This window comes from Talpa europaea (assembly GCF_964194135.1).
Source record: "Talpa europaea genome assembly, chromosome: 1".
Classification (NCBI taxonomy): domain Eukaryota; kingdom Metazoa; phylum Chordata; class Mammalia; order Eulipotyphla; family Talpidae; genus Talpa; species Talpa europaea.
The window spans coordinates 144774646-144802474 of record NC_140073.1 but is presented as its reverse complement, the minus strand read 5'-3'; the positions used below and the strand labels follow the sequence as shown (position 1 = coordinate 144802474).

The window sequence follows — 27829 nt, the reverse complement described above, 5'->3', positions numbered from 1 at the left end:
GGGGGGACAGGGAGGGGCAGCTGGTGTTCAAGCTGTCAGGAATAGAAAATTGGGGGCAGGGTCCAGAAAGGAAGCTTCTAGGCTGAGAAAGTGTCTTTGGGTGCGCATTTAAGCGTACACACATCTGGTGGGGCTATGCAGTTAGGGGGGCCTCGCCAGCACACCTGAAATATGCCCAGTAAGAGAGACCCTCTAGGACCTCCCAGAGGACAAAGGTTAGCCAAGCAAGTGTGGTGTCCCGAAGCCACTTCTAGGACATGCCGTGGAGGGTCCTACGGTCCAGTTCTCTGGCTGCTCCACTAACCACCAGTTCTGTGACTCAGACAAGCTACTTAGCAGCGCTGAGCCTCTGCTTCCTCACCTAAAACAGGGATGAGGCTAGAGGCCTCCAGACCTATGCTCCTCTGAGGGAGCGCTGGGTGACACGGAGCCTGTGAGGTGCTAAGTGCCTGGCTGACGGCAGCTGCTGCTCTCACTACTGTCCTTTCCTGCCTCCCGGCACCTTCCACCCCGGAGGGGTGCAGCTCAGGATGCTCATCTCCCCGCAGCCAGGGCAGCTCCTGGGGTGGGCCGGCCGCCTCACGCAGCTGGCCTCTCTTACCTGACTCGCTGCGCACGTATGGGTGACCCGAATCCTCCTGGGCGCCGGCGGAGAGGTTTGGCTGCGATAACCCCTTGTCCTTCCGTGGCCGAGAGAGGCCCCAGCGCAGGCGGCTTCGGCCTTCCGCCGGCGCTGTGAAGGCCCAGGCCCACAGCCCGTGTCCAGCCAGTCCCAGAAAACTCCCACCTCCCTGCAGCCCTCAGCCCAGAGAAGGGGAGGACCCCCAGCCCCGCCGCTGGACGCTCCAGGCATCCTCTGTCCCTCAGGGAACTGCCCCTCAGGCCCTGCCAATTCCACCCTCAGGGCCTCCAGCCCCCCCTCAGTCTTTCGGGGTGTCCCTCCTGACCTTCTCCTCCTCCCAGGGCCTCTCCCCAGCGCACCTCACCCTCTTCGGGCTCAGCACCTGCCACCTCAGCCCTATCCCTCAACCCCACCCGCGCCCCACTGGTTCGCAGGCCCCTGTCCCTGCCCCTCCTCACCTGAGGACCCCGACGTGCCGCTGGCCTCGGAGCCCAGGGACTCGGCGGAGGGCGTGGTGGCGCCGGGCTGGGCGGCCAGCTGGTTGTGCGGGAGGCCCAGGCGCCGCAGACTCTCGCCCTCGGACGTGGCCCTGCGCAGCCGTCCAAACAGGGGGGTGCTGCGGCCCGACGCGCCCCCGGAGTCCTCGCTGCTGCCGCTGCGCTGCAGCCGGCTGGACAGGCGCTCGAGCGTGGCGCTGAGCTTCCTGCGCACGGCCAGCACCGGGGAGCCCCGCGCCGAGCTGCCCCCCTCCGAGCTCTCCCCGTCGGCGCCGCGCGCCTCCCAGGCCGAGGGGCGCTGCGCGGGCGGGGTCCGCCGCAGCCGCTGGGACAGCGACAGCGAGAGGCGGCGCACGAGGCTCGGCTCCCCGAGCGCGCGGAGGTCCTGCACGGAGCGGGAGCGCTCGGGCCGGCGCACCAGCTCCAGGGGCGTGCCCGCCGGGCTGGGCCGGTACATGCCGTCCTCCTGCGCCCCGCGGAAGGGGCCGCGCTCCTCCGACCGCGAGCGGCTCAGCAGCCGCAGCCCCCGCGAGAGGGGCGACTCCCGGCTGCGCTTGAACTTGGCTTCGAACACGGCCTCGGATTCCAGGTTCTCGATGCTGCTGCTGAGGCTACTGCCTGGCCTGCGGGGGACCGCGGGCACCTGGGCTTTCCCAGCCGGCCCCGGGGGAGGCCCCGGAGGAGCCCCCGCGGAAGGCGCACGCTTCTCGGGGGCCCCGGGAGGTGGGGAGGCCACCCTGGCGAACACAGCTGGGTGGGGTTTGGGCTCTGACAGAGGTGTGGCCGGGCCCTGCGGGGGCCCTTGTGCCTGGCCCGACAGCTGGAGCGACTGCATGATCTGGGCATAGGGTGTGGCAGGCGGCACTGGGGTTTGCACAGTTGCAGGGGCTTTAGTGGGTTTGGGGGCTGGGACTGGTTCTGGGGTGGACTTTAGGACCTTCTCTTGGGGAGGCTGGGGCACCGAGGGCTGAGGGACCTGACCAGGCATGGTGGCGGGAGGTTCCAAAGATTTGGGGGCACCACTGGGCTTGGGAGTGCTGGGTTTAGGGGCACTGGGTCTTGCTGGACTGGGTGGCTGGGCCTCACTGAGAGCAGACAAGGAGGGAGACTCCTGTAACCTGCGGGCCCCAAGCCTGGCCACGGGGATCTCTAGGGGTGCCCCAGCCCGCCGGTGCCGGCCCCGGGGCTCAGCCTCACCCTGAGAGAAGCTACTGCTCTTCTGCAGGCCTCGTGTCTCAGGTGGAGGCTGGTGGCGGGGAGCTGCCTCACTAGAGGCAGCCCTCGCCAGCCTGGGGTCCCGGTTACGGCCCCCCAGGCTCTCTAACAGGGGACCCCTGAGGCCGCTGACCTTGCCATCCTCAGGGCTTCCCCGTAGCAGCCGCTGGCGCAGGGCCTGCAGCCTCTGGGCATACTCGCCCTCACCCAGGCCTCCCCGAGCCAGGCGGGTGGCCCCCGGGCTGGGGCTTCGGCGCTGTGGCAGCTCCACGGATGCTGCCTTGTGCAGGCCCCGGCCCGGGTCCCTCGGCCAGGCCCGGGGCAGGGCACTCTCAGCGGAGCTGCCCCTCCTGAGCTCTCCCCGCTGGGGGCTAGACCCAGCCGGGGGCTGCTGGCCTGGGGAGGGGAGGGCCTGAGGGCAGGGGGCATCCTGATCCTGAGAGGGGACCCTTCCCTGCTCCTGCCAGTCCATGAGCGGAGCACCCCCAGCCTCTGAGGCCCCCAGGGTCTCATCCTCAGTGGGAATGTCAGTGAGGGACACGCGGGAGCCGGAGAACTCAGGCTGCAGTGGGCGGGGCACTGAGGGCAGCTCCTCCAGCTCTTCCTCTTCCGAGTCTGAGGAGGACGAGAGCCCCCCACTGGGGGGTGTTCTTCTGGGCACGGCCACCCACACCCGCTCTGGGGGAGCCCGCAGCAGCTCAGGGATGGGGCGCAGCACCAGGTGGCACTTGTAGCTGATCTGGGAGCGCTGGAGACAGGGTGCCAGAGTCAGCCCTGAGGGAGCCCTGGGGCAGGACTGACCCACTCAGTGCCCACCTTGGCCCTGGGGAAGGAGACCCAAGGCAGGCAGAGGGAAGCTGGGGGTCAGATGAATAGAAAGTGGGAAGACAGATGAACAGGTGCAGGCACACAGATAAAGGAAGGCGGGGGAGAGAAAGGGCTGCAGAACAGGCTGGGCGGGGCGGGGCTGCGCCAGACTTACCTGCCACCTCCGCCGGGAGAGGAATAGCTTTAGGTGATCCGTGCTCACCTCTGCGCCCTTTGCCTGTGTCTGCAAACCCAGAAGGAGGGTGTGAGAGAAAGCCCTCTGTCCACCGAGCCCATCAAGGTTAGCAATGGGGAGACAGGGCCACAGCAGGGAGACAGTGTTGCATTGAATCAGGGTTCCTAAGAGACCTCTTTTTGGACCTGTCAACATCCCCCATAGCCATGGTACCCACAGGGGGACAAATTCCCTGAAACTTAGCAGAAAGGCAGAAAACCTAGGGCTCCCCAAGTGGGCTTTGGGGCCTCACTAGGGCTCAAAGGCCCCATCCCAGCACACTGGCTGCCCTGGAGGCCTATGCTTAGTCACCTGCCAACACCCCCTTATTTCTTCCCAGCTCACTGCCTGTCTCAACACAGAGCCAGCACCCCAGACATGTGGCGCCTCCGTGGGCCAGACCCAGGCAGATGCTTCCCCAGCCACCCACCCAGACTGTCCTTTTCAGAGTGGGTGTCTGTTCTGAGAGACAAGGCTCTCACTCCAAGGTCAGATACCAGAGTCCTCAGGCGACCCAGCACAGTGCCCTAGGGAGTTCATTCAGTTGCTCTTTCTGGACCATTTGCTGAGCTCCCCTCTGTGGCTGGCGATGCTGAGGTCTGAAGATGAATGAGTGAGGACCCTGCCCACAGGGAGCTTATGCAGGGAGGCTGAGCCAACCAGGCCACTCACCCACCGCCGTGGTGGGACCCAGGCAGCTCGGAGGCGGGCACACGGGCGTGAGGAGACCAGAGTTGGTCTCAAGAGCCAGGGTGATCCCTGAGGATGACCCTCAGGATGAGGGGTCCAGACCTGTGCCTTGGAGTACATGATACCCCAACTTGAGGCTGACTTTCCTTAGCAACAAAATGGGAAAAATAATACCTGTCTCCGCAGAGCTATTGTAAGGACAGTGAGTCACTTTTGCATAAGGTGCCCATCCTAGTTACCATGCACAGCAGGTGCTCCTCACACGGAGCTGTGCCCAACACTCTCGCTCCCTTCACCCTCCTACCACGGCTTTACAGGCCAGACTCACTTTGAACCAGGGATGTTCTAGGGTCTCCTTTGCGGAAGGCCTCCTGTAAAGGAAGGGGGTTAAGAAGGCAGTTAGCATTTGTTCATTCACTCAGCCTGTCAATGCATTTATGAGAGAAGGGTGCCTTCAAGGAGTTGGGGGGTTGAATGTCTGAAGGTGCAGGCTTGAGGAGGAGCTGGGGTGCCCTGAGGGCCTCTGCAGATGGGGGTTCCCGAGGGTCAGGTACTCACAGCTGGTCCCGCACCAGCACTTTGATGAGGAAACCTCGGGCCTCCCTGCTCAGGCTCAGGAATGTGGTCTCCTCGAAGGCCACGTTGTAGTTTCGGATGTTCATCAGTGTTGTCCGGTCATTTTCCCCCACAAAAGGGGAGATTCCCGTCAGGCTGCAGGGATGGAGAGGGCAGTGGTGAGAGGAGAGCAGGATCCTGGGCTGATGCAGAGGGGCGACGGGATGCCACTGGGGGTGTGGTGTTGGGGACAGGGCTGTGGGGAAGGCAGAGGTTGGGTGACTCCGGCACATGGTGGTCTTTCAGATTGTTGTCTGTCCTGCCCCTACCCCACTAACCTGGATGTCAGGGAGGCAAGGGTTGCCCGGAGGCCTGGGCACCAGGTCCTCTGCCCTGGGCTCGTACTGAGAGGATCTATTCTGTCCCTGAAGTGAAGAATCTGTGCCAAGGGGGTATTCCCCCCTGAACCATGCCTGGACACTCAGGACCTTGCAGTTTCCTGCCTGAATGGCACTGAGCCCCTATTGGCCTCTCTGGACCCAGCCTCCTAAGCTTGCTGCTGGTGGGCCCCCTTCTGGAGGGCTGTGGTGGTAGCAGAGCTTGGACATGCAGACAGGGTGTCTGCAGTCATGTGCAAGAGGCCGGTGCAATGCAGGAAGGGATGGGAGGTGTGGAAGAGAAGGGGTGACTGCACATCCTGAACAGCTCTCTCATCCCAGGTCCTGAAGATGTTAGAGGTGGGCCTGCTAGGAGATCATTAGGAGACTGGGGTCCTCAGTGCAGAGGGGTTCTTACCAGAGGAAGGCAACGACACCCACGGGCCTGTGGGGAAAGGAAAGTGGATGGGTAAGAGGAAGCCCACCTCCCACAGGGAGTTAGCAGTTCTCTCTGAGACCAGAGTGGTGGACAGATGGGTACAGATGTCTCCTTTGGGGAGGACCCTGAACCCAGAGCTCCAGACATCCCTGGGAAAGTCAAGGGTCATGGCAAGGCTGGCCCAGGAAGCCCAGAGGAGTCTGGGAACCAAGGGATGGGGCCTGCCTCACTAGGGGAGACACAGTAGCTGCAGAGGGGGAGACCTAGTACCCAGGGGAAACAAGGAGCCAAGGACTACCAGGGCTGAGGCCTTGAGTGGCTGGATCAGCCCCAGTTATGAGGGGAGGTGGTAACAGGGCAGGAGACACTGTGCGCAGGTCCCCAGCACGGCATGACGGGAAGTTGCCCCAGCCTCCCCGAGTACCCGGTATGCCATTACCAGATGTCAGTGACTCCAGACACTGGGGTCTGGTTGACAATCTCAGGTGCCACAAACTCCGGTGTGCCATACTGGCAGTACTGGGGCTCTCCCGGGGTCAGCTCCTGGGCATTCCCGAAGTCACAGATCCGCACCTGCTCTTCACCCTCTGCACCATCCCATACCAGCAGGTTCTCAGGCTGCAGGACACAATGCAAGGAACAGAAGCTGAGTGAAGGGGAGGATATCCTACTGCCTGGCTTCCACAGGGGTGGCCTGCTCTCCCCTCCATCTTCCCCTTACTTTGACATCCAGGTGCAGCACATGGCTCTGGTGCAGGTAGCATATTCCTTCTAGCACCTGCTGCATATAGGCCCGGATCTGTGAAAACAAGGGGCCCAGCGTCCATAGGGGTAGAATGGGGTACTATGTTGGAATATCACTAGATCTTTGGTAAGAGGCCAGACGAGGCCAAGGATGTGACCTTCAGATAGCTGGTGGAGGGGCTTGAAACATAGGTTTGAGATTGCTGAGATCCAGGGTCTGCATGTACAGCTGCTCAGGTTGGGCACTGTACAATTATAGGAGGGAGCCAGTCACATTATTATAGAATCATGCAGTATATAACGTGTACAGTCCTACATGCAGTGAGATTGAAAAGAGCCTAGGCGGGGCTCCTTCTGGGAGAAATGTTTGGGGATATTTATGTAAGGAAGATTGGGAAATAACAGAGATATAAAGAGGACAATGCAAATCCCAAATACATGGGGCTCCGGCCTGATGTGGGGTGAGGAGTTCTGCTTCCTACCTAAAAGTGCTCTCACCACCACCCCTAGCCTATTTGTGGGCAGAGATGGCATGCCCGAGCCCCACCCCCTTGGTTCTCACAGCTCAGGTGGGTGAATGCTAGTGCCCAACCTGGCCCCTGCCACCCACTGCCCTCACCTCAGACTCACACACGGTGGATTTCCTGGCCATTCGCTCCAGCAGCTCCTCTGTGCAGCTGTGTCCTGAATCAAGGAGAACAGTACCCGGGCCAACTGCCCTCCTCCTCCCTCAGGTCCCAGCTTAGCGCAGGGTTCTCCTGCCCCTTAAAGTACACCTGACACCTTCATCTGCCCCCCAATCATCTAGGTGCATAGATGGGGTAACCCTGCTGGAAATCTCACTTGCTGTGAGACCTCAGGCAAGTCACCTAACCTCTCTGAGTCTCGGTGTCCTCAGGTGTAAAATGGGGGTGACATCTCTTGTCCACCCTGCAAAATACTTATAAGGGCCAAGTTAGCATAGCTTTTTTTGACTGTGGATGGCAGGGAATAATCTGGGGTTTTGTTGAATCTGGGGTTCTGAGGGTCCAGCTAGGCTGGGAAGCTGGTGGGTAGGAAGGACATGGTTACCCTGCTAGTGGGAGTCACCTGGCGCCTCTGTTTAGCCATAGCTCTCAGGAAAGGATAACTCTACTCTTTATGAAAACAGCCTCCCAAATAAAGCCAAGTATTGATGTTCATGAAATGCGGTCATGTCAAATGATCAGACATACTACGCTGCAGCCCTGAGAGACAGCACCCTTTGCCAGCTGTGTGACCTCAGATGAGTTACTAAACCTCTTGCTACCTCTGCTCCATCACCTGTAAAATGGGAACAAAATTCCATGAGGCAGGGATATATGAGGACTAAATACACTAATACTTACTAAAAGCTTAGAAAGTGTTCTAAAGAACACATAAGTACTAAAAAGGGAAGGTGATAAAAAATGGTGATTTTTGTAGAAATCTCCAGACCCCAATCTATGAAGCATTTATAAGATGCCTTCAGAATTCCCAGTTGTCAAAGGGAACGTGTGTAAAGGTGGTCAGCCCAGTGCTGACATGCTGCTAACGGGCTGTCACCAGGACCAGTTACTCAGACTGTGCTTGTTTCTCGTTCCCTCTGTTGCCCCCCCCCCCCAGCAGCCAGTCCGTCCCAGGATACAGCTCGGTGACAATGACCAGTCCCCGACGCCGCTCGAAGGCCTCGTGGAAGTAGAGGACGCAGTCGTGCTGGAGCCGGGCCAGCAGCTGGGCTTCCCGCCATGCCGACGCCTTTGGCTTGGCGTGGTTGGGGATGAACTTGGCTGCAAACTCCAGGCCAGAACTCCGTTCTACCACACGCCGCAGGTAGGAGAAGGCACCCCTGGGTGATACAGAAGGAGACGGAGCTCAGGTGTCCTGGCAGCCCTGGCTCTCCATGCCCGCCTGGCCTCAGATCCGCCTCTCTTGGCTCCCAGCACTGCACCCTCCCAGCCCCACACCTGCCGATCTCCTGATGGATGTCGTAAAAGTCACTGAGTCTCCTTCCTCGCTGCTCCTGGTCTTCTCCGGCCCCCTCCACCTCCATAGCTGTCTGAGCTGAGGAAGAGATGCCTGGCGTTAGTGGGGAGGGCGAGAGGAGCGAGAGCAGAGACTGGGAGAGGGGGGCAGATAGAGAAGATGGAAGAGGAATGAGAATTTGGGGGTTGGAGGCAGGGTGGCTGGGGCGAGAGGCCCGATGGTGAAGGAGTGGAGGGCCTGGTGAGTGATTCCCAGCCAGGGGTTCATATCAGATTCCTGAGGGTGAGCTTTGCTCTGCTCCCCTTGCACCCCAGCCCACCTGAAAGCACAGCCAGCTCCGCTTTGCAGGAGACTTCACCAGCCAGGTTCCGGGCCGTACAGGTGTAGACGCCTCCATCCTGGGCCCCCGTGCTGAGCACCACCAGGGAGCACTCATTCTCCTCGTACACGAAGCTCACGTGGCTGCTCTCTGTCAGCAGCACCTCATCCTGCAAAGGCACCCGTCACCGCCAGCCCGTGCCTGCTTCACCTGCCACTGAGGCCCAGGAACCTGCCCAGCCCAGGGACCTTGCTCCCCCAAGGACCGGAATTGTCTCCACCCTTATCTCCTGCTAATTCCTCTAACAGGTCTCCTGGTTCCTGAACCTCCACCAGTGTCATCCAGCACCCCTGGGTCCCTCATTCTCCTCCTAATGTCACCTCTAGGAGCGCCTTTCCTCTTCTCTGCCCAGACCCCTCCTTTCCACCCAGGCTCCTGGCCAGTCTCAGACTAGGACTCAACAGAGGCCACCTTTGCCCTCTGACTGACCTTGTACCACATGATGTCCGGCAGTGGTTTCCCCTCCACCACCACAGCGAAGCGAGCAGTCTCCCCAGCCCCCACTTCCACATCCTCCATGATAGACTCAAATCGAGGGGCCTCTGAAACATACAGAGGTGGAGGTGGGTGAGGGAGGGGGACAGAGGGCCTGCCTCTTCAGTCCCTCAGCAACTGGCTCTGGCAGAACACCAGACTCTCCCTTCCAACCCCTCTCCCCAGCACCTCACCCACTGGGGTTCTCAAACAGCCCCTGGGAATGCCCTGGCCTGGACTAAGCATTCTCCCTACAAATCCAAACGTGATGTTCTCCAAATCTCAGAAAACCCAAGGCAGAGGGTGCAGCTGGCTTTGTTTGACCCTCAATGCTCATTTGTCAGCTTTGAAATTAGGAGATTTTCACACACAAAAGAAATCTGGATTTCCTGCCTGTCTTGGAAAATCAGCACCAGCCGCTTCCCTCCCTGCATTAATGGGCTGGTGGCAGGCGGCTCGACACTGCCCCCCGTGGGTGACTGCCCTTCTGCACAGTCCCACAGCCAATTCTAGCCTCCCTGAGCCTCTGGCACTCAGCTCGTGACCCAGCCTCACATTCACCATGGCACTGCCTCTATCTTGAAGTTTTGTCTTGGAGTCTTATATAAATGTTTAAGGGACATTCCACCATGTGGCAAGATGAACAAACAGGTACCGATTCTCTGTTTAGTCTTCCCACATGTGACTGATTTCATTCTTTACACATATCACGCGGTCATATTATTTCCTGCAATACAGCATCTAATTCTTAGGATGGAATTAAACACATACTTCAAAGTGCCTTGTGGAGGAGCATGTGGCTTCCTGGTGCCCCTCCTGAGCATGTGTGAGGGTCTCGGCTTTAAGGTGTTGGGGGTGATCAAGGGACAGCAGGGACCCTGGACAGAGACTACCAGCGCCCATCTCAGGCACATAGCTCACTTTCACACAGACAAAAAGGGGGGCTAAGGAGGATGTGTCCCTGGGACAGGTGGGGGACAGGAGCCAATGCCCCCCCACCCCTGCCTGGGGGATGATGTGGGAAGGATGTCCCACAGTATCCCTCTGTCATTGTCCCGGCCAAGCTGGGCAGCAGGACCCTTGGCCAGGGCCTCCCCAAGCTCCAGGGGACCTCCTATATCTGGGAAGAAACATGAGTCTTGTGGAGGGTCCTGTCAAGGAGCAAAGTGGTGGCTGAGTAGGAAGTGTCCTGCGTGGGGTGAGGGGAAACTGGTCAAGGGTGATGGCCAGAAGGGAGGTCGGGGGCCCAGAAGATCTGTGGCCTTCCCCACCCCCACCCCTACCCCCAGCAGGAATTGTAGGGCTCTCCTTTTGCTTGCACGCCCTGTTGCCACTTCTCTCCCACTTTAAAGGTGCCTTGTCTCTCTAGGAACCCAGCCTCTCGTCTGCTGGTGGGGGAGAGGAGGCTGGGATGGCTTTATGGAGGTCAATGGACCAGAAGGTTTCAAGTAAATTTGAGCAATTTTTTTAAAGCACCAGGAAATGTACATTTACACACTCAGCTCCTGCGCTAAGTAAAATGTCACTTTGCATTTGGTTGGGATTGCATCTACTCAGCAGGTAGCACTGCTCAGCACATGCAGACACCAAGTTCTGAGTGGCAGTTACATATGTCTAGTTAATTAACAAACCGGAAAACGAGACAATTACTACCTAATCCATGCGAAGGATCGAGAGACTATGTCTTTAGAGGAGAAATTATTAAACGGGTCCTGGCTGCAAAGGGTGGGAGCCAATGGCACAGGCTGTGCTGGGGCACCAGGAGCCCAGGGCTGGAGTCTGGTGATAAGATGAGCTCACTTGGGCTTTTTTCTTTTCTAAATCAATTTGGCCTCCCTGGCCTTATGATATTAAGGTACTATTTCCCGTTGCGTTTAACTCAGGAGCTAGGAGCACTGTCTGGCTTTGGAGTCAGGCATCCAGGTCTGAATCCTGGCTCAAATGCTTATTAGATTGTATGGTTTTGGGCCTGTTACTCCATCCACTCTCTGAGCTTCCGTGTCCGCATCTGTAAAATGGGGACAATGACTGATCTCTTCTCACTGGCTTGATGTAAATATTAAATGAGGTGATGCATGTAAAGTACCTGGTACTGAGCCTGACCCATACTAGGTTCTCAATCCACATCTTAGTAGTGCATTACTCCCCTTTCCATGGGGAGTATGTTCCAATACCCCAGTGGATACCTAAACCATGGATGATACCAAACTGGACACATTCCATTCTATCCTGTGCTTACACACTTATGAGAAAGTTTAATGTATAAACAAGGCACAATAAGAGATTACGATAATTACTAGTACTGACATAGAACAGGTATAACAGTATACTGTAGTAAAAGTTATGTGAATGTGGTCCTTCTCTCAAAGTATCTTAGTGCATGTAATATTTTCAGGCCATGGCATAATTGAAACTATGCAAAGTGAAACCTTGGAAAGAGGACTAATGCAGGGGCTTAATTACGGGCACCAGATGGAAAGATGAGCTGGAAGAGGCAGGTGGGAATTTGCACCTGAAGGTGGGAGGAGAGAGAGGGAGGCCGCTGTCACTCACCTGCCAGCTCCAGGGTGACTGAGCAAGCCTGGGTGCCGTGGCGGTTGCGGGCAGTGCAGGTGAGGGGCCCCAGATCCCGGCGGCTCACCCGGCAGATCCGGAGACAGTACTGGTCGTCATCTGGCTGGCTTAGCTCGTACACACCTGCCCGAGCCTCAAGGAGGGCCCCTCGGCAGCTAAGGAACAAATGACAGGGAGGTCACCCAGCCACAGCTGAGTTGCCCCGGTGGCGAGCAGGGGTGAAAAGTAGGGCCCACCTCCTCCAGATGACCTGGGCCTCCACGTGATTGAAGGTGACGGTAACACTGGTGGGCTGTCCCTCTACCACATACACGACATCTGGCTTGTCCAGCACGGCAGGTGCCTCTTCCAGGGGCGGGCCTGGGACAGGGAGAGCACAGGCTCGGTGCCAGGCTTAATGCCAGATGCTTAGCACCCACCTCTCCAGGAACCCTCCTAATTGCCACCCGAACCCCATTTCACAGCTGAGGAAGCTGAGGTTCAAAGAGCCTTAGCAATTTGTCTAGGGAACACAGTCGGGAAGTGGCAGAGCTGGTACTGGACCTCCCAGCTTGCCAGCTTCACGCCCACCCCATGCATGGTGCTTTCAGAGTGAGAAGGAAACCCACCGGCTGTGCCGCCATAATGTCCAGACCGACCACTGAACCTCCACTGTGGGGACCCAGCTCCCCGACCCAGCAGCTCCCACCTCCACCCCCAGGGCAGCCAGATTCACCGTGCTCCAGCAGCTGCACAGGATCAGAGGGCGGGGAGGGCTTGCTGCTGCTCTTGATGGTGGAGCTGAGAACTCGGAATATGTGCTGGACCCCCTTACGCAGCCCTGTGGCTGCCCAACCAGGCTGCCGCAGGCCTGTGGCCAGCGCTGTCCACTGGTCTGAGCCCAGCACCTGGTGCTGCACGGTGTAGGTGAGGGCATCGGGATCTGGTGGGGGGGAGGCAGCTGCTAGAAATGGGCATTGCTGGGGTGCCCCCCACTCCCTTTCAGCAGGCTCAGGTACAGGATCTCATCCTTAGTTGGTTCTGAGGAGTTGCCTCAGTTTCTCCTGTTGCTTGTGGCTGCCCCCTTGTGCTTTTGCCTAAGCAGTGGCCTGGCCAAGGCTCGGCACCACAAGTGCTGGGCATGGGCTCCTATTGGAGGCCTGGAGGAAGTCTGATTTGGAGCCCAATTCCCTGCTACTACCTGAGGCAGGGAAAGCGAGGCTCAGAGCAGGAAGCGAGAGTGAATAAGGGAAGGAAAGGGCATTCTCAGGATCACCACCTGACCACCCACTCCCTTTGAGAAAGAGAATGTGGCAGGTCCCCAAAACCCCTTCTCCTCTCCTGACTTAAGAGGGGCTTCCTCCAGCCAAGGGAGAGGGCAGGCAGAACTGCTCCTGCCCATGCCCCCAGTGTGCCATCAAATTCCACCCCACTCATGTGCTCCCCTGGGCCTAACCTTCCCCTCCCAGCTCCCTTAGGCCCCTGCCTGAGCCTGTCCTGTCCATACCCCCTCGCCACCCTACAGCCCTAGGTGAGCCTGACCCACCGATGGCCATGTCCATGCTCCTGGGTGGGTTCCACGAGAGCGTGATCATCCTCCCAGTCACAGCCACCACCTGTGGGGCTCCATCCGGGGGGCCTGGGACCACATCTGAAAGGCACAGGTTGGATGGCTGTCCCCAGTCCTTTAAGGCCCAGTGGCTCTGCAGCATCAATCTCATGCCAGTGGGCTGGGAATGGGAGGCACTACCACGGGGCAGGGGCCAAGACAGAGGGCGCTCCGGGGTACTGAGGGGGAAGGGAGATGGTGCGGAGGCCCCTCCCTCACCCAGCCCCCCAGGTAGGCCAGAGGCTGGGCTGTGGGTGCACCTGACCTGAAGGGTACCTGCCTCACCTGTGACGTAGAGGTGCGCATAGCAGGCAGCTTTGCCCAGCTTATTGGCGATGACGCTCTTGTAGACTCCGGCGTGCTGCGGCCCCACAGCGGGGAACACCAAGCGATGGACATCCCTGTCTGTAGGGGAGGGACCATGACACTGGGCGTTGCTAGGAGGATTCTTTGCGGCTGAGCCCATCCCACCCTGGCCCTTTACCTCCACCCACTTGCTAGGAAGCAAGGGGGAGGATGCAGACAGCAAGAAATTTGTGCATTGGTTGGTGAGCCCTAGGGTCAGGCTGCTGGGCCTGCACTCAGCCCGGACTTCTCTTGCCTGTCCCTCCAGCAACTTCAGCCTAGATACTTCTCATCTTCCTCCCACACTGCTTCATCTGGGTTCCTCTGTGGACCCTATCCATGCCAAAGTTCTGATGAGGCTTACTGTCAGGCTTCCATGCCCCCAGTCTTGTCTTTTCTAGCCCCATGGCCATGGCCAGTGCCAATTCCAGCACAGCCCTCCACCATGTAGTCCACACTCCGACAAAGCAGTGCACACTGGAAACCTTAATGGCTCCTGCCGCACAGCAGGTGGCATCCAAAGCCCTCAGTCCAAACTCCATCCACTGTGCCCCCGTCACACCTCTGCATCTGACCCTGACACCCCATCAGGTCCCTGAACAAGCCAGATGAATTCCATCTCCGGGTCTCTGCTCACACAATTCCTTCTTTTGCGAGGACTTTTATTAAAGCCTCCTCTTTCAGATCCAGTTCAAGTGAGGGCAAGCCTGGGAAGTCACCTCTGCCAAGCCCCCCTCCCCACCCAGATGCCTGACCCCCTCCCCAGGACCACCAGCACTGGGCTCACACTGCTGTGGGTGGCCCTTTGTCTCACTGGCATGTGGCGTGGTTCCTGACCTGGCCTGCAAGCTCCTGAAAGGCAGAGCTGGCTCATCCTGCCCAGCCCAGAACCTGATGTCTTGCATACAGTAGGTGCTAAGTACATTATAAATAACAATAAGAGCTGCCTGCCCTGTGCCTAGCCTAAGCCAACTCTTTGACATGTATTTTCCCCCATAGTCCTTTCAGTGAGCCTGCAAAATTATCTTCATTTTACCAGTGGGGTCAGAGACATCCCAGATTTGTCCAAGGTTACCAGCTAATAAATGATGGAGCCTTGGCTTGAACTTGATTCCCTCGGAACCCAAAGCTCTCTCCCTATACTGTGCCCCTGGAAGATAATCAGGAGGCTGTCTCTGGCAGGGACACGTAGGGAAGGAGGCCTGTACTCTCCTCCTTCATGTCAGGACCAGCCCCAACACCCTCCCTCCCTCAGCGGTTATCTCTGCAGGGAACAGTCACCCATTCATTTATCTCTGCTGACACTATTTATAAAGGTGGAGAAGCCACGGGCTGCCACTGATCCCAGACAGAGACAGAAGCAGAGACGCGGCTCTGATTCTGAGACAGACACCCACCCAGGGTCTCAGAGCAGAGAGGAGCCAGCCGGAGGGCTGAGCAAGGAGTCACGAGGGGCTGAGGGCGGGAGCAGGGTGGCAGGGGAGGTGGGGGATGGGGAGTGGAGAGCTGAATGTGGGGCACAGGGGACATCCTGGTTAGGAGGTGGGTCCAGAGTCAGATGGTCCTTGCTTGCTTTGGGGCAAGTCCCTGCTCCTCTATTAACCTGTCTCCCCATCTGTAAATGGTGACAACAGTACCTGCCTTAGAGGACCCTGGTGAGGAAAATGAGAAGGTCCAGGCCAGGTCTGCAGCACTCAGGACCTGGCATCCAGGAAACGCTTAATAAAAGCGAGCTTTGGTCACATCGCAGCACAGAGGAGCCCATCATGGGCCGACGTGTGGCATGCACTGTCTGACCTCGGGACTCAGGCCCGCCAAGGATGGAGCTGAGATACGGACATCCCGGACTGAGGGGGACACGATCCCAAATCTGCTCCTCTGTATTCTCCCCCCACGCCTGCCTGCTCCTTCTTTATTCACTATTTGACATCGCTGGACCACCTCTCCAGTGCCAGTCACTACCCACACCAGTCTTTGCTCTGAAACTTCCCTGAGCTGTGAGGCACCCTGCTTTACCGATGATGATAGCAGCAACCGTAATTAGAATAGATTTAACATTGCTGACCTGGTCTGCTCGAAATGCTGTAGATGTTTTAAATGACTTAATTGCCAAAACAAGCTTATTACAGATAAGGAAACGGAGGTGCAGGGGCCGGCAGTCCTGCTGCTGGTCAGGACAGGCTGTACCACTTGCCCAGTACGTGCTAATGGGGCCACTGAGGCCCAGAGCAGTGACTCAGGGTGCTGAGTGGACTGGAGGAAGGAGGTGATGACCTCATGGCCCCCCTGGGCTCCCTTCCTGCAGGTGCCACAGCCCTGACCAGGCTAAAAAAGGAGGCCCTGGGGGTGGGAACAGTGGACAATGCAAAAACCAGAGGGTGCCGGAGGGGCCGTTCCCTAGAAGCCGCTCTGGGACACGTACACTGTGTCATGCGCCGGTCCTCGCTGCTCTGGATGCGGTGGCCATTGTGGAACCAGCTGATGGTGGGGTAGGGCAGGCCTGTCACCTGGCACTCCAGCATGGCCTCCTTGGCCAGCCCCACTTCCAGGTCCTGCAGTGGCCGCAGGAAGTCGGGCATGGACAGCCGCTCCAGCTCCCCGTGCTCTGGCTCCTCGGGGATGGACGGCATCTTCTCCAGTTTCGAGCTGTAAGAACCACACCGCTGCCCAGAGGTACTGAGCGGCACCCCCCACCAGGCTGGGGCACTGCGGAGGCAGCGCAGGCAGTACTAGGAGTCCTGGGCGTACCTGGGGCCCGTGGCCGCTGTCCGAGGCTCCTCCACATAGAGCTGGGCTGAACAGTGGGCCTGGCCGTGGGTGTTGGCAGCACTGACCGCGTAGAGTCCCTCGTCCTCACTGCCCACGTGGGCGATGTGCAGCGAGTGCAGACCCCCATCCTGCTGCAGCCGCAAATTCTCACTCTCCTCCACAGGGCGGCCTGGGGAGGGGCGTGGGAATGCAGAGCAGGCCCTCCGAAAGCGCTCCACCCGGCCCAGGACCCTTGGGGGCCCCCCCTACCCGACATCGGCAGGTGAAGGGTCATACCAAAATGGGTCCATGTAACGGAGGGGGGTGGGGTGCCACTGATCTTGCAGTCCAAGCGGGCAGCTCGCCCCTCCAACACCTCCACATCCTCCAGCAGCCGAGTGAACAGGGGTGCCAGCGAGGGCCGCACGGTCAGCCGGGCGCTGCAGGTCAGTTCATCTGGGAGGGAAGGATCAGCCCTAGGGTAGGGAAGTCCATGGAGCCCCCGGCACCCCAACCTGCAGGTTCTATCCTAATGCTGGGCAGGAAAGGGGAACTGGGCAGAAGCTGCAGTCTGGCAGGACTCAGGCTGCTTCCTGGGAGTGAGGCAGGGGAAGACCCAAAGGCAGGGTCTTCTTAGGAGGATGGGGACCAGCAAGAGAGGGTGGCAGTCTGCTGCCGTGGCTGGAGAGATGAAGGGGTACAGGGCCTGGCCCCAGGCCTCTGCCTCACCTCACCTTACCCACCCAGGAGGAGGCTCAGTCCAGCCCTAAGAGTGGGGCTGAGCAGCCAAGCCCACCTTTTCTCAACCTCACCCCCCAGCTCTGGATCCCCACCTCTGCACCTGGGGCCTACTCACACCCCCTCCCACCCACCTGGAGTCCACAGCTTGCCCCCTGCCCCATTCCATCACACCACCATGGCTCTTCTGGGGGAACTAGCAGCTCCTTACGCTGACCTGATACCTTCCTGCTAACAAAGCCCCTCCAGTGTCACCTTAGACGCTCATCCACTGCAACCTGGTGAGGTATTATCTCTGTTCTTCAAATGAGGACGGGGACCAGGTCAGGGATGTCATTAATAATCATAATGCTGACATTTATTAGTGCCAGGTGCTGTGCTTTGTTCTTTACATACATTATCTCATTATCTCCCAACCCCCCCCACCCCCGACAAGGTGGGTATCATCACCATCCCCCTTCAACAGACCCACAGTCTGAATTTCCCAGAGACAGTGGCCTCTCCTGCGTCACGCGGTTGGCACATGGCAGGGCAGGAACTGCAGCCCACATCCAGCTTTGTTAGCTACACCTCGGCAGACTGGCTCCCCACTCGGGACAGCCACTGGCACAGAACAGGACTTGCCCTGTGCCAGGTGCCACTCTGCATGCGACTTCATTGAGGCAAGTGGGCTGCACTATCTCCCACCCCACAAGAGGGTGCCCCATTCCTGGGCTTCTTATTCTGCACCCAGCTTCTTTCCCTCCGGCCCCCTCCCTCCAGCTGGTGGGCGCCCACGGCTGCCCAAGGGCCCAAGTGGGCAGTTACCTTTGGCCGTGCTGAGTTTGCAGGTGTAGACGCCGCTGTCGTCCTCATGCACAGAGGTGAGCAGCAGCTTGCATTTCCGGCCATCGAAATGCATCTTGCATTTGAGCAGCGCGGGCTGCAGCAGGCGGCCACGGCACAGCCAGTCTACCTCCACGTCGGCAGGACCCGCCACCAGGCACTCAAACAGCGCCATCTCCCCGGCCCCCACGTCCACGTCCTGCAGGGGGGCCAGCACGGCCAGGGACCGGCTTTCAGGGTGTGCTGGGGGGAAGCGGCCACGGGGGGCACGCATGGAGCAGAGACACGGGGCAGGGAGACACACACACGCACACACAGAGAGACAGACAGACACAGAGAGAGAGATGCATTTTGTTCCTTTGGACACAGGGAACGCCCACCCGCCCACTGGTCGGGACAGCACGGGGCTCCCAGGCCTGGCTTCAGGATGGCGACCCCGGCTGGCTCGCGAGTGTGAGCTCAGAAGCTAGAGGGAATCGAGGGCAGGAAAACAGAGGGCTGTGTGGGGACAAAGACGGCGGCGGGGAGAAAAACAAAACACAGCACACCAGCTGGGTACAAACTGGACTTTATTTGAGCTAAGAAACAGGTATTTCTGAATATCTCCACATACCTACAGCAGCCCCTCCCTCTGCACCAAGCCTGGACAGCTCCCTCCTTCCCAGATAGCATCCCTGGCCCTGACCATGAAGGAGGGAGCCTGAATGGGCCCCAAACCCACCAGAGCCAGGGCTTTGCCAGGCCTCCTCACCAGCACTGCGCCCTGGGGCCTCTGGCTGCTGGTCTCTTGTGAAATAGAAAGTGCTGTGCCATTGGAAACCCATTTCTGGAATGATCAGTGCCCTGACCCCCCTCTTTGTGAACCCTCTGCCCCAACCCCCAGGCCCTCCACCCTGCAGACGCCATGCCCTGTCCTTAGTCCCTTGTCAGCTCTGAGACACCCTTCCCTGACTGCCACAGACACACAGACAAACAAACGGAGAGACAGACAGGGCCTGTAGCCGCGTTAGCACATGCACTGCTGGGTGCTCCCCTATGGGGAGAGACTGGGGGGTCTTGATACTCCCCTCATGGCCACCCTTTGTTGGCACTCAGTCCATGGGGGGTTCCCAGCCTGCCCAGCCAGATGTCCACTCAGGGAGGGAAGGTTCACAGGAGCCCATGGGTTATCCCAGGGTGCTGTGTGGAGTGGGAAGGGGAGGGAAGGCTGGGGCGGGGTCCAGGCCGGCGGGCCGGCAGGGTCTGTGGGCAGGAGGCAGTGAAACACAGCGAGGAGGTCCGAGAGGTGCCTGAGACAGGGGCGCGGCTCGGAGGGTAGCGGGGGGAGCGCAGGTGGCCCCCTGAGCTCACTCGCCTGTGTACAGACAAAAACCTCAGTCAGCAAGCAGCAGGTTAGTGCAGCACACGCACGCACAGGCACACATACCCATGCACACACACGCAGACCTGGCTAGGGCCCCTCTGGTGGAGAGCTGCCTCTAAAACTGCTAGGTGGCACTGCCACGTTTAGCTCCCCAAGGTTGGCCCTGGGGTTGGGGGCCTGGCAGCCAGCCAGAGGCTGGGTCTCTCGGGTGCCTGGGCAACCGGGGGAGAGACTTTCACAGTTGGCAGGAGCATCCCAAAGCCTGGGAGATGTCGGAGGAAACCCAAAGAGAGAGAAGCACCGAGACAAAGGTTAACACAGAGAAGCAAGGCAGAGCCTGGAGGGGAAGGAGCAGGCCAGGCAATAGGTTGGGGGTGGGGGGCTGAAGAATTCAGAAGAGGTGGCAACCCCAGAAAAGGGAGGTATAGGGCAGAGCAACTGAGGCAGGCAGGGCCCAGTGGAGGTGCCCATGGCTTTTGGGGTCCATACACCAGCATGGCCTGGGGGTGTCCTGGGAGCTCTCAGAGCTGCACTCTGCCAGTCTGGAAGGGACTGAGCCTGGTAGGAGGCAGGGAGGGAGGATGGCTGAGTATGGAGCTGGGAGGGGCTCCTGGGCCTGACCCGTCCACATGGAAGAGTGAGGTAGAGCTGAGGCGAATGGCCAGCCCTGGGGAGGAAAGCCCACCAGTCCCCAAGGCAGCCTGGCTAGGTCTTGCTATCCCGCCGCCTGAGAGGCCCCTGCCCTCGAGCGCCAACTCCGGGGCTCAGGCCCCTCAACATTTCATAGCTCTGCTCACTGGCAACCCTGGGGTCCCTGCGATGCTCCATGCCCAAAGTCACCCCAAGGGCCCTCCGAACGGGTCCAACTGTCAGACTCTTCCCATTGCCACATCCCCAACCACAATAGCTTCTGCGCAGCAATGGCAGGGGAGGCAGGCAAAGGACAAGAGGAGAGCGGGCAGAGAGTGTGAGGGAGCGCCTGGGAGGACAAGGTGACAAAGGCTTGGAGGAGTGTGGGGCGAGGGCAGCGGTGGCCGGAAAGGTCTTGGGCTGGCATTGGGGGCAGGTGCGACGAGCTCGGGGAAGGCAGTACTGTGTTGTAAGCCGAGCACTGAACCATCTGCTGTGTGGCCTTGGGCAAGTCACTGTCCTTCTCAGTTTACTCAACTATAACATAAGCCACTAAATTTGGGCTCCTTGAGGACCTTTCCATTCTGGTATCCTGTAACTGGGGTGGTGTGAGCCTTGGGAGTAGGGCAGGGATGAGGCAGGGCTGGCGTGGGAGTTCATGGAGAGGGTGAGGGTAAGATACTCACCTCGGACCTCCAGGCGGGCCTCGCACTGCCGCGCACCGTACTCATTAACCGCTTTGCAGGTGTAGAAGCCAGCGTCGCCCCGCTCCGCCGCCAGGATCCGCAGCCGGCACAGCCCACCCTCTGCCTCCTCTGCGAAGCGCCGCTGATCCGGGCGCACGGGCTGCCGGTTCCTCAGCCTGCAGGGCGGAGAGAACTCAGTGTGGACCAGGGTCCAGGCCTGCATGCCACAGGAAGTGGGACCACAGAGGCCGATCACAGGCCGCTCCATCCTCACACCATTTGTCCACCTTCCAGATCTGTCCTGCCAATGAGGGGTGCGTCTGTGGTCCAGGTCTGGGCTTTCACTCCCACTCTGCAATCCTACCCCTTGTGGGACCTCCCGGACTACCTCTGCCCATTTCAACCTCTCCCTCCTCAGAACCTATTCAGCTCTTGATCATTCTTTAATTTCCTCTTATTTTATTTTCATTTGTTTATAAATGACCAACCAGCTTTCCTACTTCCTGAAAGGATATGAAATGACTTACAATTTAAAAAAAATCACACTGATTAGAAATCAATTAAAAATGAAAAATAGGGGCCTCCCTGGTGGGCTATGGGTTAAGTCTCAGTGCTATCACCTCTACGGCCTGAGTTTGATCCCCGACCAGGGAGCTGACCCTCATGGCGCAGCAGACCTCTCCTGTCTTGCCCGCTGCTCCCCTCAGCAGTGTATTTCAGTCAGTCTGCCTGTTCTGCTCCCCACTCTGTCTCTGGTGAATCCCTGCACTTCTAGCCTACACTCCAGTTCTTCTTTGCAAAAATAAAAAAAAAAAAAAAAAAAAGAAAATAGACCACAAACAATGAAAAGCTACAAGCCCAGTGATCAAAGTCCCAGGCACCAGGATAAGGTGCTGTCGAGGGGCATGCACTAGAGGCCAGGCGCTGGCAGCTCGGACACAAATGGTGACACCTGAGTACAAAGCAGGCCTCAAAAGTCACTGTTGCTGTCAACCCACTGGGCTGGGGGTGGGCTGTGTGGGGCTGGGCAGCTTCTCCAGGAGTGAGAGACCAGAACTTCAAGTGAAGACAGGCGGCCATTTGTCCCCTAGGCCTTCCCCAAAAGGGGGAGCCCTGGATGAGCCTGGAAGAGCAGGGCCAGGGGAGGGGTGTGCGAGAGGAGGAAAGCACTGTACCTGGGATGAGGCCCGGGGAGTCAAGGAGAAGTACACTCCCTGCGCCCAGAGGCAGGCCTGGACCGGGAATGCTGCAGGCAGTGGCGGGGCTGCTACTCACCAGGAGACCACAGGCTTGGGCTCCCCCTGCACACGGATGCTCATGGTGACATCTTGGCCTTCTCTTACTGACTGGTCCATAAGTGAGACCTAAAGGGGACCCCAAAGTGTCAGGGGAGACAGGGCCCAGTTTTGTCTCCTGGTGGTTGGGGGGCGTGGGACAGATACCTCTTCTGTACCAGATTGAATGAAGCTGGCTCTGGGTAAGGAGGGTTGATGGGGCCAAGCTCTAGATCTTGCTGGAGCCTGGCATGGCCCCCAAAACCAGGTGACACACGAAAGACTATGGGCACTCAGGGGCTGACCTCGGGGGGCTGACCTTGAAGGTGGGGGGTGCCTTGGAGCCACTGTCTGAGGCACGACGGTTCTGGCTGGGACTGAGTTTCATCGTGGGAGTTTGAGGCCAGGTCTCCCCAGATTCAGGGAACTCTTCTGGAGGGCTCAGATACTCCTCGTCAGAGGTGATGGGGCTGCTGAAGGGAGATGTGGACCCACCTGGAGGAGAGAGAGAGGAAGTAAGACAGTGGCACAGAGCAACCAGGGGGGCGGGCAGAGACAACGCTAGGGTAAGGATGAGGTGCTACCCCAGGGCGAACCCTGGGGACAGGGGCCTGATGAGGTCTGCAATGGCAGTCTACCCTGACCTCCCTTCCTGGGGTTCCCACTTGCCTGCTGCGTGAACTTACCCAGGTGTTTCCTGTCCCTTAGACCCTGAGTCCTGCTTGGCTCTGGACTCTCCCAACACTGACACTGCTGCTCCTCCTGAGCGGGGGGGAGGGGGGGTGTAGGGAGGGTGGGAGGTGGGGGCCATAGAGAATGGCCTGGAGCAAAGGATTTGGGAAGCAGAGGAGCTACCCTGGGCCTTGTCAGAGACCGGAAATGCTATGGGAGCAGGGAACCACATTCCCAGCATGGAACTACAAGGGCTAAATGCAGCTGGCTCACCTCTCTGTACCCCAGAGTGGCACAGCCAGGACACCCGTTTCTCGGGTGAGCTAGGCCTGTGCAGAAAGACACACAGTTCAGACAAGCCCCATCCTGACCTCGGAGCCAGGGCCAATGAAGTGGCTCTGTCCAACTGGCCCTTCCCCCTCCCTTCTCAGCTTCCTGCTCCAGACACCCCAGGGGCACCTGTTGGCCTCAGCCCTAAAGCATGGACCCCAAAGCTCTCAGGGGAAGGGAAGGCAGAGTTTGAGTCATACACAGAGAAGGGCATCTCAGGCTGGGGAAAAGGGGGGCACCACGTCATTTGGGGGGAGGGGTGTCCCCAGGGCCCTGACGCCCTCCCCTACAACTGGCCAGGGGCCCAGCCTCACTGAGTTGGCTCCTATCCGACTTCCAAATACAGACATGAATCCGTCACAGCCCCTGCCCCTCCTCCTGGTCCCCCCACCTCAAGCTCCTGTGACCCAGCCACCCGCCCGCAGAGCTGCACCCCAACTCACCCCAAGATTCTGCACGCAGACCCCAGCCTGCGCCTGTCCCGAAGGTTCTGCCCTGGCACCAGGCCCTCCTGTTGCTTGCCCACTGCCCACCCCACCCAGCTCCCCAGGGAGCAGGAGCCCAGCCTGCCCAGCCCCACTCACTGGCTGACCCTGCTGAGGCTGGGCAGAGGGCCTGGGGGAGGGGAGGGCGCTGAGGAGTGGGAAGGAGTAGGTGGGGGCTGGCTGGGCGGGGACAAGCTGGATGGCAGCAGGCAGCTGGCCGGGGAAGGTGGTGCCTGCTGAGACCACAAGCAGCTAGGGCCGATGGAGGGGGAAGGGAGGGGAGGGGCCAGGCCAATGGGCTGTATTTAGCAGCCCTGCTCTTTCCCAGCAGTGGGATCTGCCTTTTCTCTCCTGACAGCTTCTGGTCCCTGACAAGAGCGAAGCCCCCTCAGTGGCACCTTAACTCAGAGTGTGGGGCCTTGGGAAGATGGGGGTGGCACTGAATTCCAGCATCCTTTCCACATGTCCCCCAAGGAGGAAAGGATGCCAGATGGCCCGATGACGCCCCTTCTCTGACCTAGACGCCAAGGTCCCCATGGGCAGCCAGCCTCAAGTAATACAGAGCCGTGGCAAACCCCGTTTTCTCTGGTGTTGAGAATCAGAGAAATGCCTGGGCCTTTAGCTCCTTCCCAGAGATGCCCCCCAACCCTGAGGGCCCTGAGTCCCACCTCTACCTCTCTACTCCTGTTGGGCAGTCGCCTGGGGCACCAAGCCACACCCAGCCCTTCTCCTACAGGCGCTACCAGGCACCTGCTGGCAGCCGTCCTTCACCCCGTCACCCCACCAGGGCTGTCAGGAGGACAGGAGCCCCTTCCTGTAATGACCCCTCCCACACAACTAGCCTCCTTTTGTATTTGGGTGTACGAAGGGGCTTGGAGACCAAAGGAGAGAGGCGAGGAAGTCACATGTCCTTCTCCCTCCTCCTATCACCCTAGCCAGGGCCGCATTCCCAAGCTCTGACCTGCATTTCCCAGCATTGCCAATGAGGAAGGAGGGGTGGGGGCTGGCAGAGGAGGGGGGCCTCCATTCAGGTCGCTTGTCTTGCGGTGGGGGTGGGAAGGCAGTATGGCACTTGGTAGGCATCTGCTGGGGTTTGGCCACCAGCTGATGCTGAGATCACTGACTGGGTCCCTGGAGGCGCTGCCCCTCCCCTCCATGGAGCTTGATGACCTCAGGGTCACCTCCAGACAGTGCTGAAGTGGCTCAAGGGCCTAAGGAGGGAGAGCAGAGCTGGATGGGCCCTGATTGCAGGGCGCTTCAGAGACCCCTGGTGGCGGTCAGGGGGAGAGCACCTTGGGGTCGCCCAGGGCCCAAGGAAGCCAGGTCCTCAAGCCCCTCAGAGAGGGCCTGTCAGAGCAGCTCGGGCACGAGGCTCGGCCTCCAAAGGTGATAGAACGAGTCCTCTGCAAAACAAGGAAGTGTCCACAAGCCCTCAGTACCCCCCGAAACTGTGTGGCCAAGGAGGCTGATCAAGGACCTCCAGCCTCTGGTTCCCAGAGCCTCTGGGGTTCCATTCCAGGCTCGGGTGCCACCCTACCTTTCACTGGCCCCATCGCCAAACCATCTTTGTAGCCAGCACCTACATCCTGCTTTACCCACAAACCCACTTCTCACTGTGGGAAACAAAGTTATACCAGCTGGGGAGGGGGCAGCAGATGCTCCCCTAAACCTCAGGAGCACATAGGCTCACCGTGGAGGTGCTGCCCTGACTCTGTGGACATGTCTATCCTATGAACACTGCTCCCAGGTCCGCCTCACTTAATGGAAATAAAATACCAGCACTGGGGCCCCTACAAGTCGGGAGCCCCCCTCCAGACCAGTGCACCCCAAATCTCCACCATAGGTACAATCACAGCCACTGACGTATAAGGTGTCACACAAGGCCCACTACACCAGAGCGTCCCAGAACATATGCTGAACCTCCACACCAGGATCACCTGGAGCTTGTTTAAACTAGACATTGTAGGTCTCCCTCGTGGCTTAGGGGTTAAGTCTTGGTGCTTTCACCACTACCGCCTGAGTTCTAATCCCCAGCCAGGGAGCTGACCCACACCTGGTGCAGCAGATCTCTCCTGTCTCCCTGCTGTGCCCCTCAGTAGTGTATTTTAGTCAATCTGCCTGTTCTGCTCCCCACTCTGTCTCTGGTGAATCCTCTCACCCCCAGCACTTCTGGCCTGCACCCCAGTTCTTGGATGCATAAATAAATCTTTAAAAAAAAAAACCTATAAATTCTCGGGCCTTACTCTAAGCCAAAGAATTAGCTTTCCTGAAATGGGGGTTGGGAAACCACATTTTTAAATTCTTAGGTGCATGAAAGTTAAGGGGCCCCAGTGATTCTCACGGAAGGATGATCACCTTGAGTGGTACTACTGAATCCCCGCTCAGCCACTAAGCTTCAGGGCTGGGCTCTGAAAGCAAGAGGTCAAACCCCACAGCCCAGCTACTACCCACTGACCACCTGGCCTCTACCCTGAGCAAGGTCCCTAACCCTCCGGCAGCGGTTGTCCAACTTCGCTGCGCATCACTACCACCTGGAGGGCTCCTTCCACTGCAGACTGCTGGGTGCCTACCCCAGGGCTCCTGATTTAGTAGGGCTGGGCTGGGTAGGCTAATGTGCATCTCTCACACATTCCCAACAGGATCCCAGTGCTCTTGGGGTTCCATTTCAGGCTCTCATGCCACCCCACTTTTCACTGCCCCACTGCCAAAAACCCATCTTTGTAGCCAGTACCTGCATTCTGCTTTACCTGCAAATCCAGCTCTCACTTGGTTTTGGGGCCACAGTGGTCCCCTCTGCCATCCCAACCTCTACTCCTAAGCAGACAGATCCTCTTTACCCTTTACAGATGCTTCTAGCCTCTGCCTGCTACCTAGGTGGTTCCAGGAACTTGCAAAATCATGAGATCTCTAGCCCCCGCACACACACACTGACACCTCACCCACAGCTGCTGGACCCTGACTGTCCAGGTGTGGCTGTGAGGGCTAGGAGGTTTAAGGAGGAGGCCAAGGCACAGGAGCCTTCTGATGAGAAGCCACAGGAGCACAAGCCAGGATATCAGTCTGGGCTCAGGCAAGAAGGGTGGGGGAAGCTGAGGGAATGGGGTGGCATCGGAATGATGACTTTGGTTGAAGCAGGAAAAGCATTCCTGGCAGACATGTTCAGAGGTAATAAGTGTGCAGAGAATTATACATCTACCTTCTGGCTTTAGAACTGGGTGAGAAGGGGGGGCCTCCCTGGTGGTGCAGGCAGTTGAGCGCAGCGCTGTGAAGCTGTCCGCAGCCTCTGCAGTGCCGGTTCGATCCCCACCAGCCTCGGAGCAACCCACATGGCGAGCAGACCTCTCCTGTCTCGCCCGCTGCTCCCCTCAGCAGTGTATTTTGTCAGTCTGCCTGTTCTGTTCCCCGCTCTGTCTCTGGTGAATCCTCTCACCTTCCGCGCATCTGGCCTGTACCCCGGTTCTTGTATAAATAAATTAAAAAAAAAATAACTGGGTGAGAAGGAAGCAGGAAGTGATGATGCCAAACCAGAGGCCGAGGCCATCTCAATTACACAGCAGAGGCCAGCTGCAGAGGTGCCCTTCACAGCGACCCCTGAGGGGGGCTCCCTGAGGCATCTGTGGAAGGGGAAGGTGCTGGAGCTAAACAGGCTGATCAGGCCGGGGGCAGTGACTCAGTAGGTTCTCCAGAGGTGACCACAGGGTGCGGTAAGGAGTATCTCCCTGAGGAAAGGAGCAGAACTGTGGCTAAGAATGCTTCCAATTTGGTTTAAAATGGACAAGGAAACAGGGAATTTCACAGCCAGCCAGGCCTGGCTGTGGAAGGGGCTAATTTCCCACCTATGATTCCAGGTGAGACAAAGCACTGGTGGCCACAGTAACTTAGGACACCATTGCCCTAGTGTTAACACCATTCTGAGGCAGATTTGGGGGACACCCATTGGGGCCAATCTGCTTCTGGCGGACAGGGGTGGGGAGGAGGGCTGAGTCTGGCAAAGGGCCACAATGCTTTTTCAGATGCTGCCCCAAACCCCGTCAAGGATGAACAAAGATGGGTAGAGCCCCAGCACACACCAACACGCCCCCCACCATGGCCACTGCCTTCACAAGGGAAAACCTGGAAGTCTGTGGCATGGACCCAGGACTAGGCCAGGAGAAGAGGGGCAGATGTTGGTACCAGGACTTTCTCCCTTTCCTCTTGTATCCACAAACCCCAATAAACAACTCTGTTCTGTTGGAATGGGGCTGGTCTCGTGGCTAGGACCAGACCAAGCTTTGCTAAGCCATGGCTTCTCTCTGGCCCAAAAGTCCTGAGTTGAATCAGCAGCCCCACAGAGCTTCACAAATATTACTAAGTTGTGCAGGAGATATGAGGATCCTTGATTGCCAGATGAGAAAACTGCAGCCAGTTAAGGTAAAATGAAGAAGCCAAGGTCTCAGCTGGAAAATGCTAGAAGCTTGAGCTCAAATATATGAGACATGGGCCTCCCAGGTGGCGCAGCGGTTGAGCGCTGGGTTGCGAAGCTGCCCGCAGCCTCTGCAGCGCCGGTTCGATCCC

The 27829-nt window shown here is 58.7% G+C and overlaps 1 protein-coding gene across 4 annotated transcripts in view; it reads right to left on the bottom strand.

Moving 5' to 3' along the window:
• SPEG (striated muscle enriched protein kinase) overlaps nucleotides 1-27829 on the bottom strand; it is a gene marked incomplete at both ends in the record, with an annotated part of 54680 nt that overhangs the window by 5812 nt on the left and 21039 nt on the right. For all 4 annotated transcript variants that reach the window (XM_084231240.1, XM_084231241.1, XM_084231242.1 and 1 more), the window contains 25 exons: nucleotides 602-733; nucleotides 1081-3082; nucleotides 3317-3385; nucleotides 4395-4437; nucleotides 4625-4777; nucleotides 5417-5443; nucleotides 5877-6055; nucleotides 6159-6236; nucleotides 6801-6858; nucleotides 7827-8027; nucleotides 8146-8242; nucleotides 8484-8652; nucleotides 8973-9085; nucleotides 11571-11746; nucleotides 11828-11951; nucleotides 12307-12513; nucleotides 13117-13221; nucleotides 13465-13584; nucleotides 15947-16170; nucleotides 16273-16462; nucleotides 16570-16728; nucleotides 17818-18078; nucleotides 20515-20690; nucleotides 21790-21878; nucleotides 22108-22283. In XM_084231240.1, coding sequence (XP_084087366.1) covers nucleotides 602-733; nucleotides 1081-3082; nucleotides 3317-3385; nucleotides 4395-4437; nucleotides 4625-4777; nucleotides 5417-5443; nucleotides 5877-6055; nucleotides 6159-6236; nucleotides 6801-6858; nucleotides 7827-8027; nucleotides 8146-8242; nucleotides 8484-8652; nucleotides 8973-9085; nucleotides 11571-11746; nucleotides 11828-11951; nucleotides 12307-12513; nucleotides 13117-13221; nucleotides 13465-13584; nucleotides 15947-16170; nucleotides 16273-16462; nucleotides 16570-16728; nucleotides 17818-18078; nucleotides 20515-20690; nucleotides 21790-21878; nucleotides 22108-22283 — 5328 coding nt within the window. The remainder of the gene's footprint in view (nucleotides 1-601; nucleotides 734-1080; nucleotides 3083-3316; nucleotides 3386-4394; nucleotides 4438-4624; nucleotides 4778-5416; nucleotides 5444-5876; nucleotides 6056-6158; nucleotides 6237-6800; nucleotides 6859-7826; nucleotides 8028-8145; nucleotides 8243-8483; nucleotides 8653-8972; nucleotides 9086-11570; nucleotides 11747-11827; nucleotides 11952-12306; nucleotides 12514-13116; nucleotides 13222-13464; nucleotides 13585-15946; nucleotides 16171-16272; nucleotides 16463-16569; nucleotides 16729-17817; nucleotides 18079-20514; nucleotides 20691-21789; nucleotides 21879-22107; nucleotides 22284-27829) is intronic.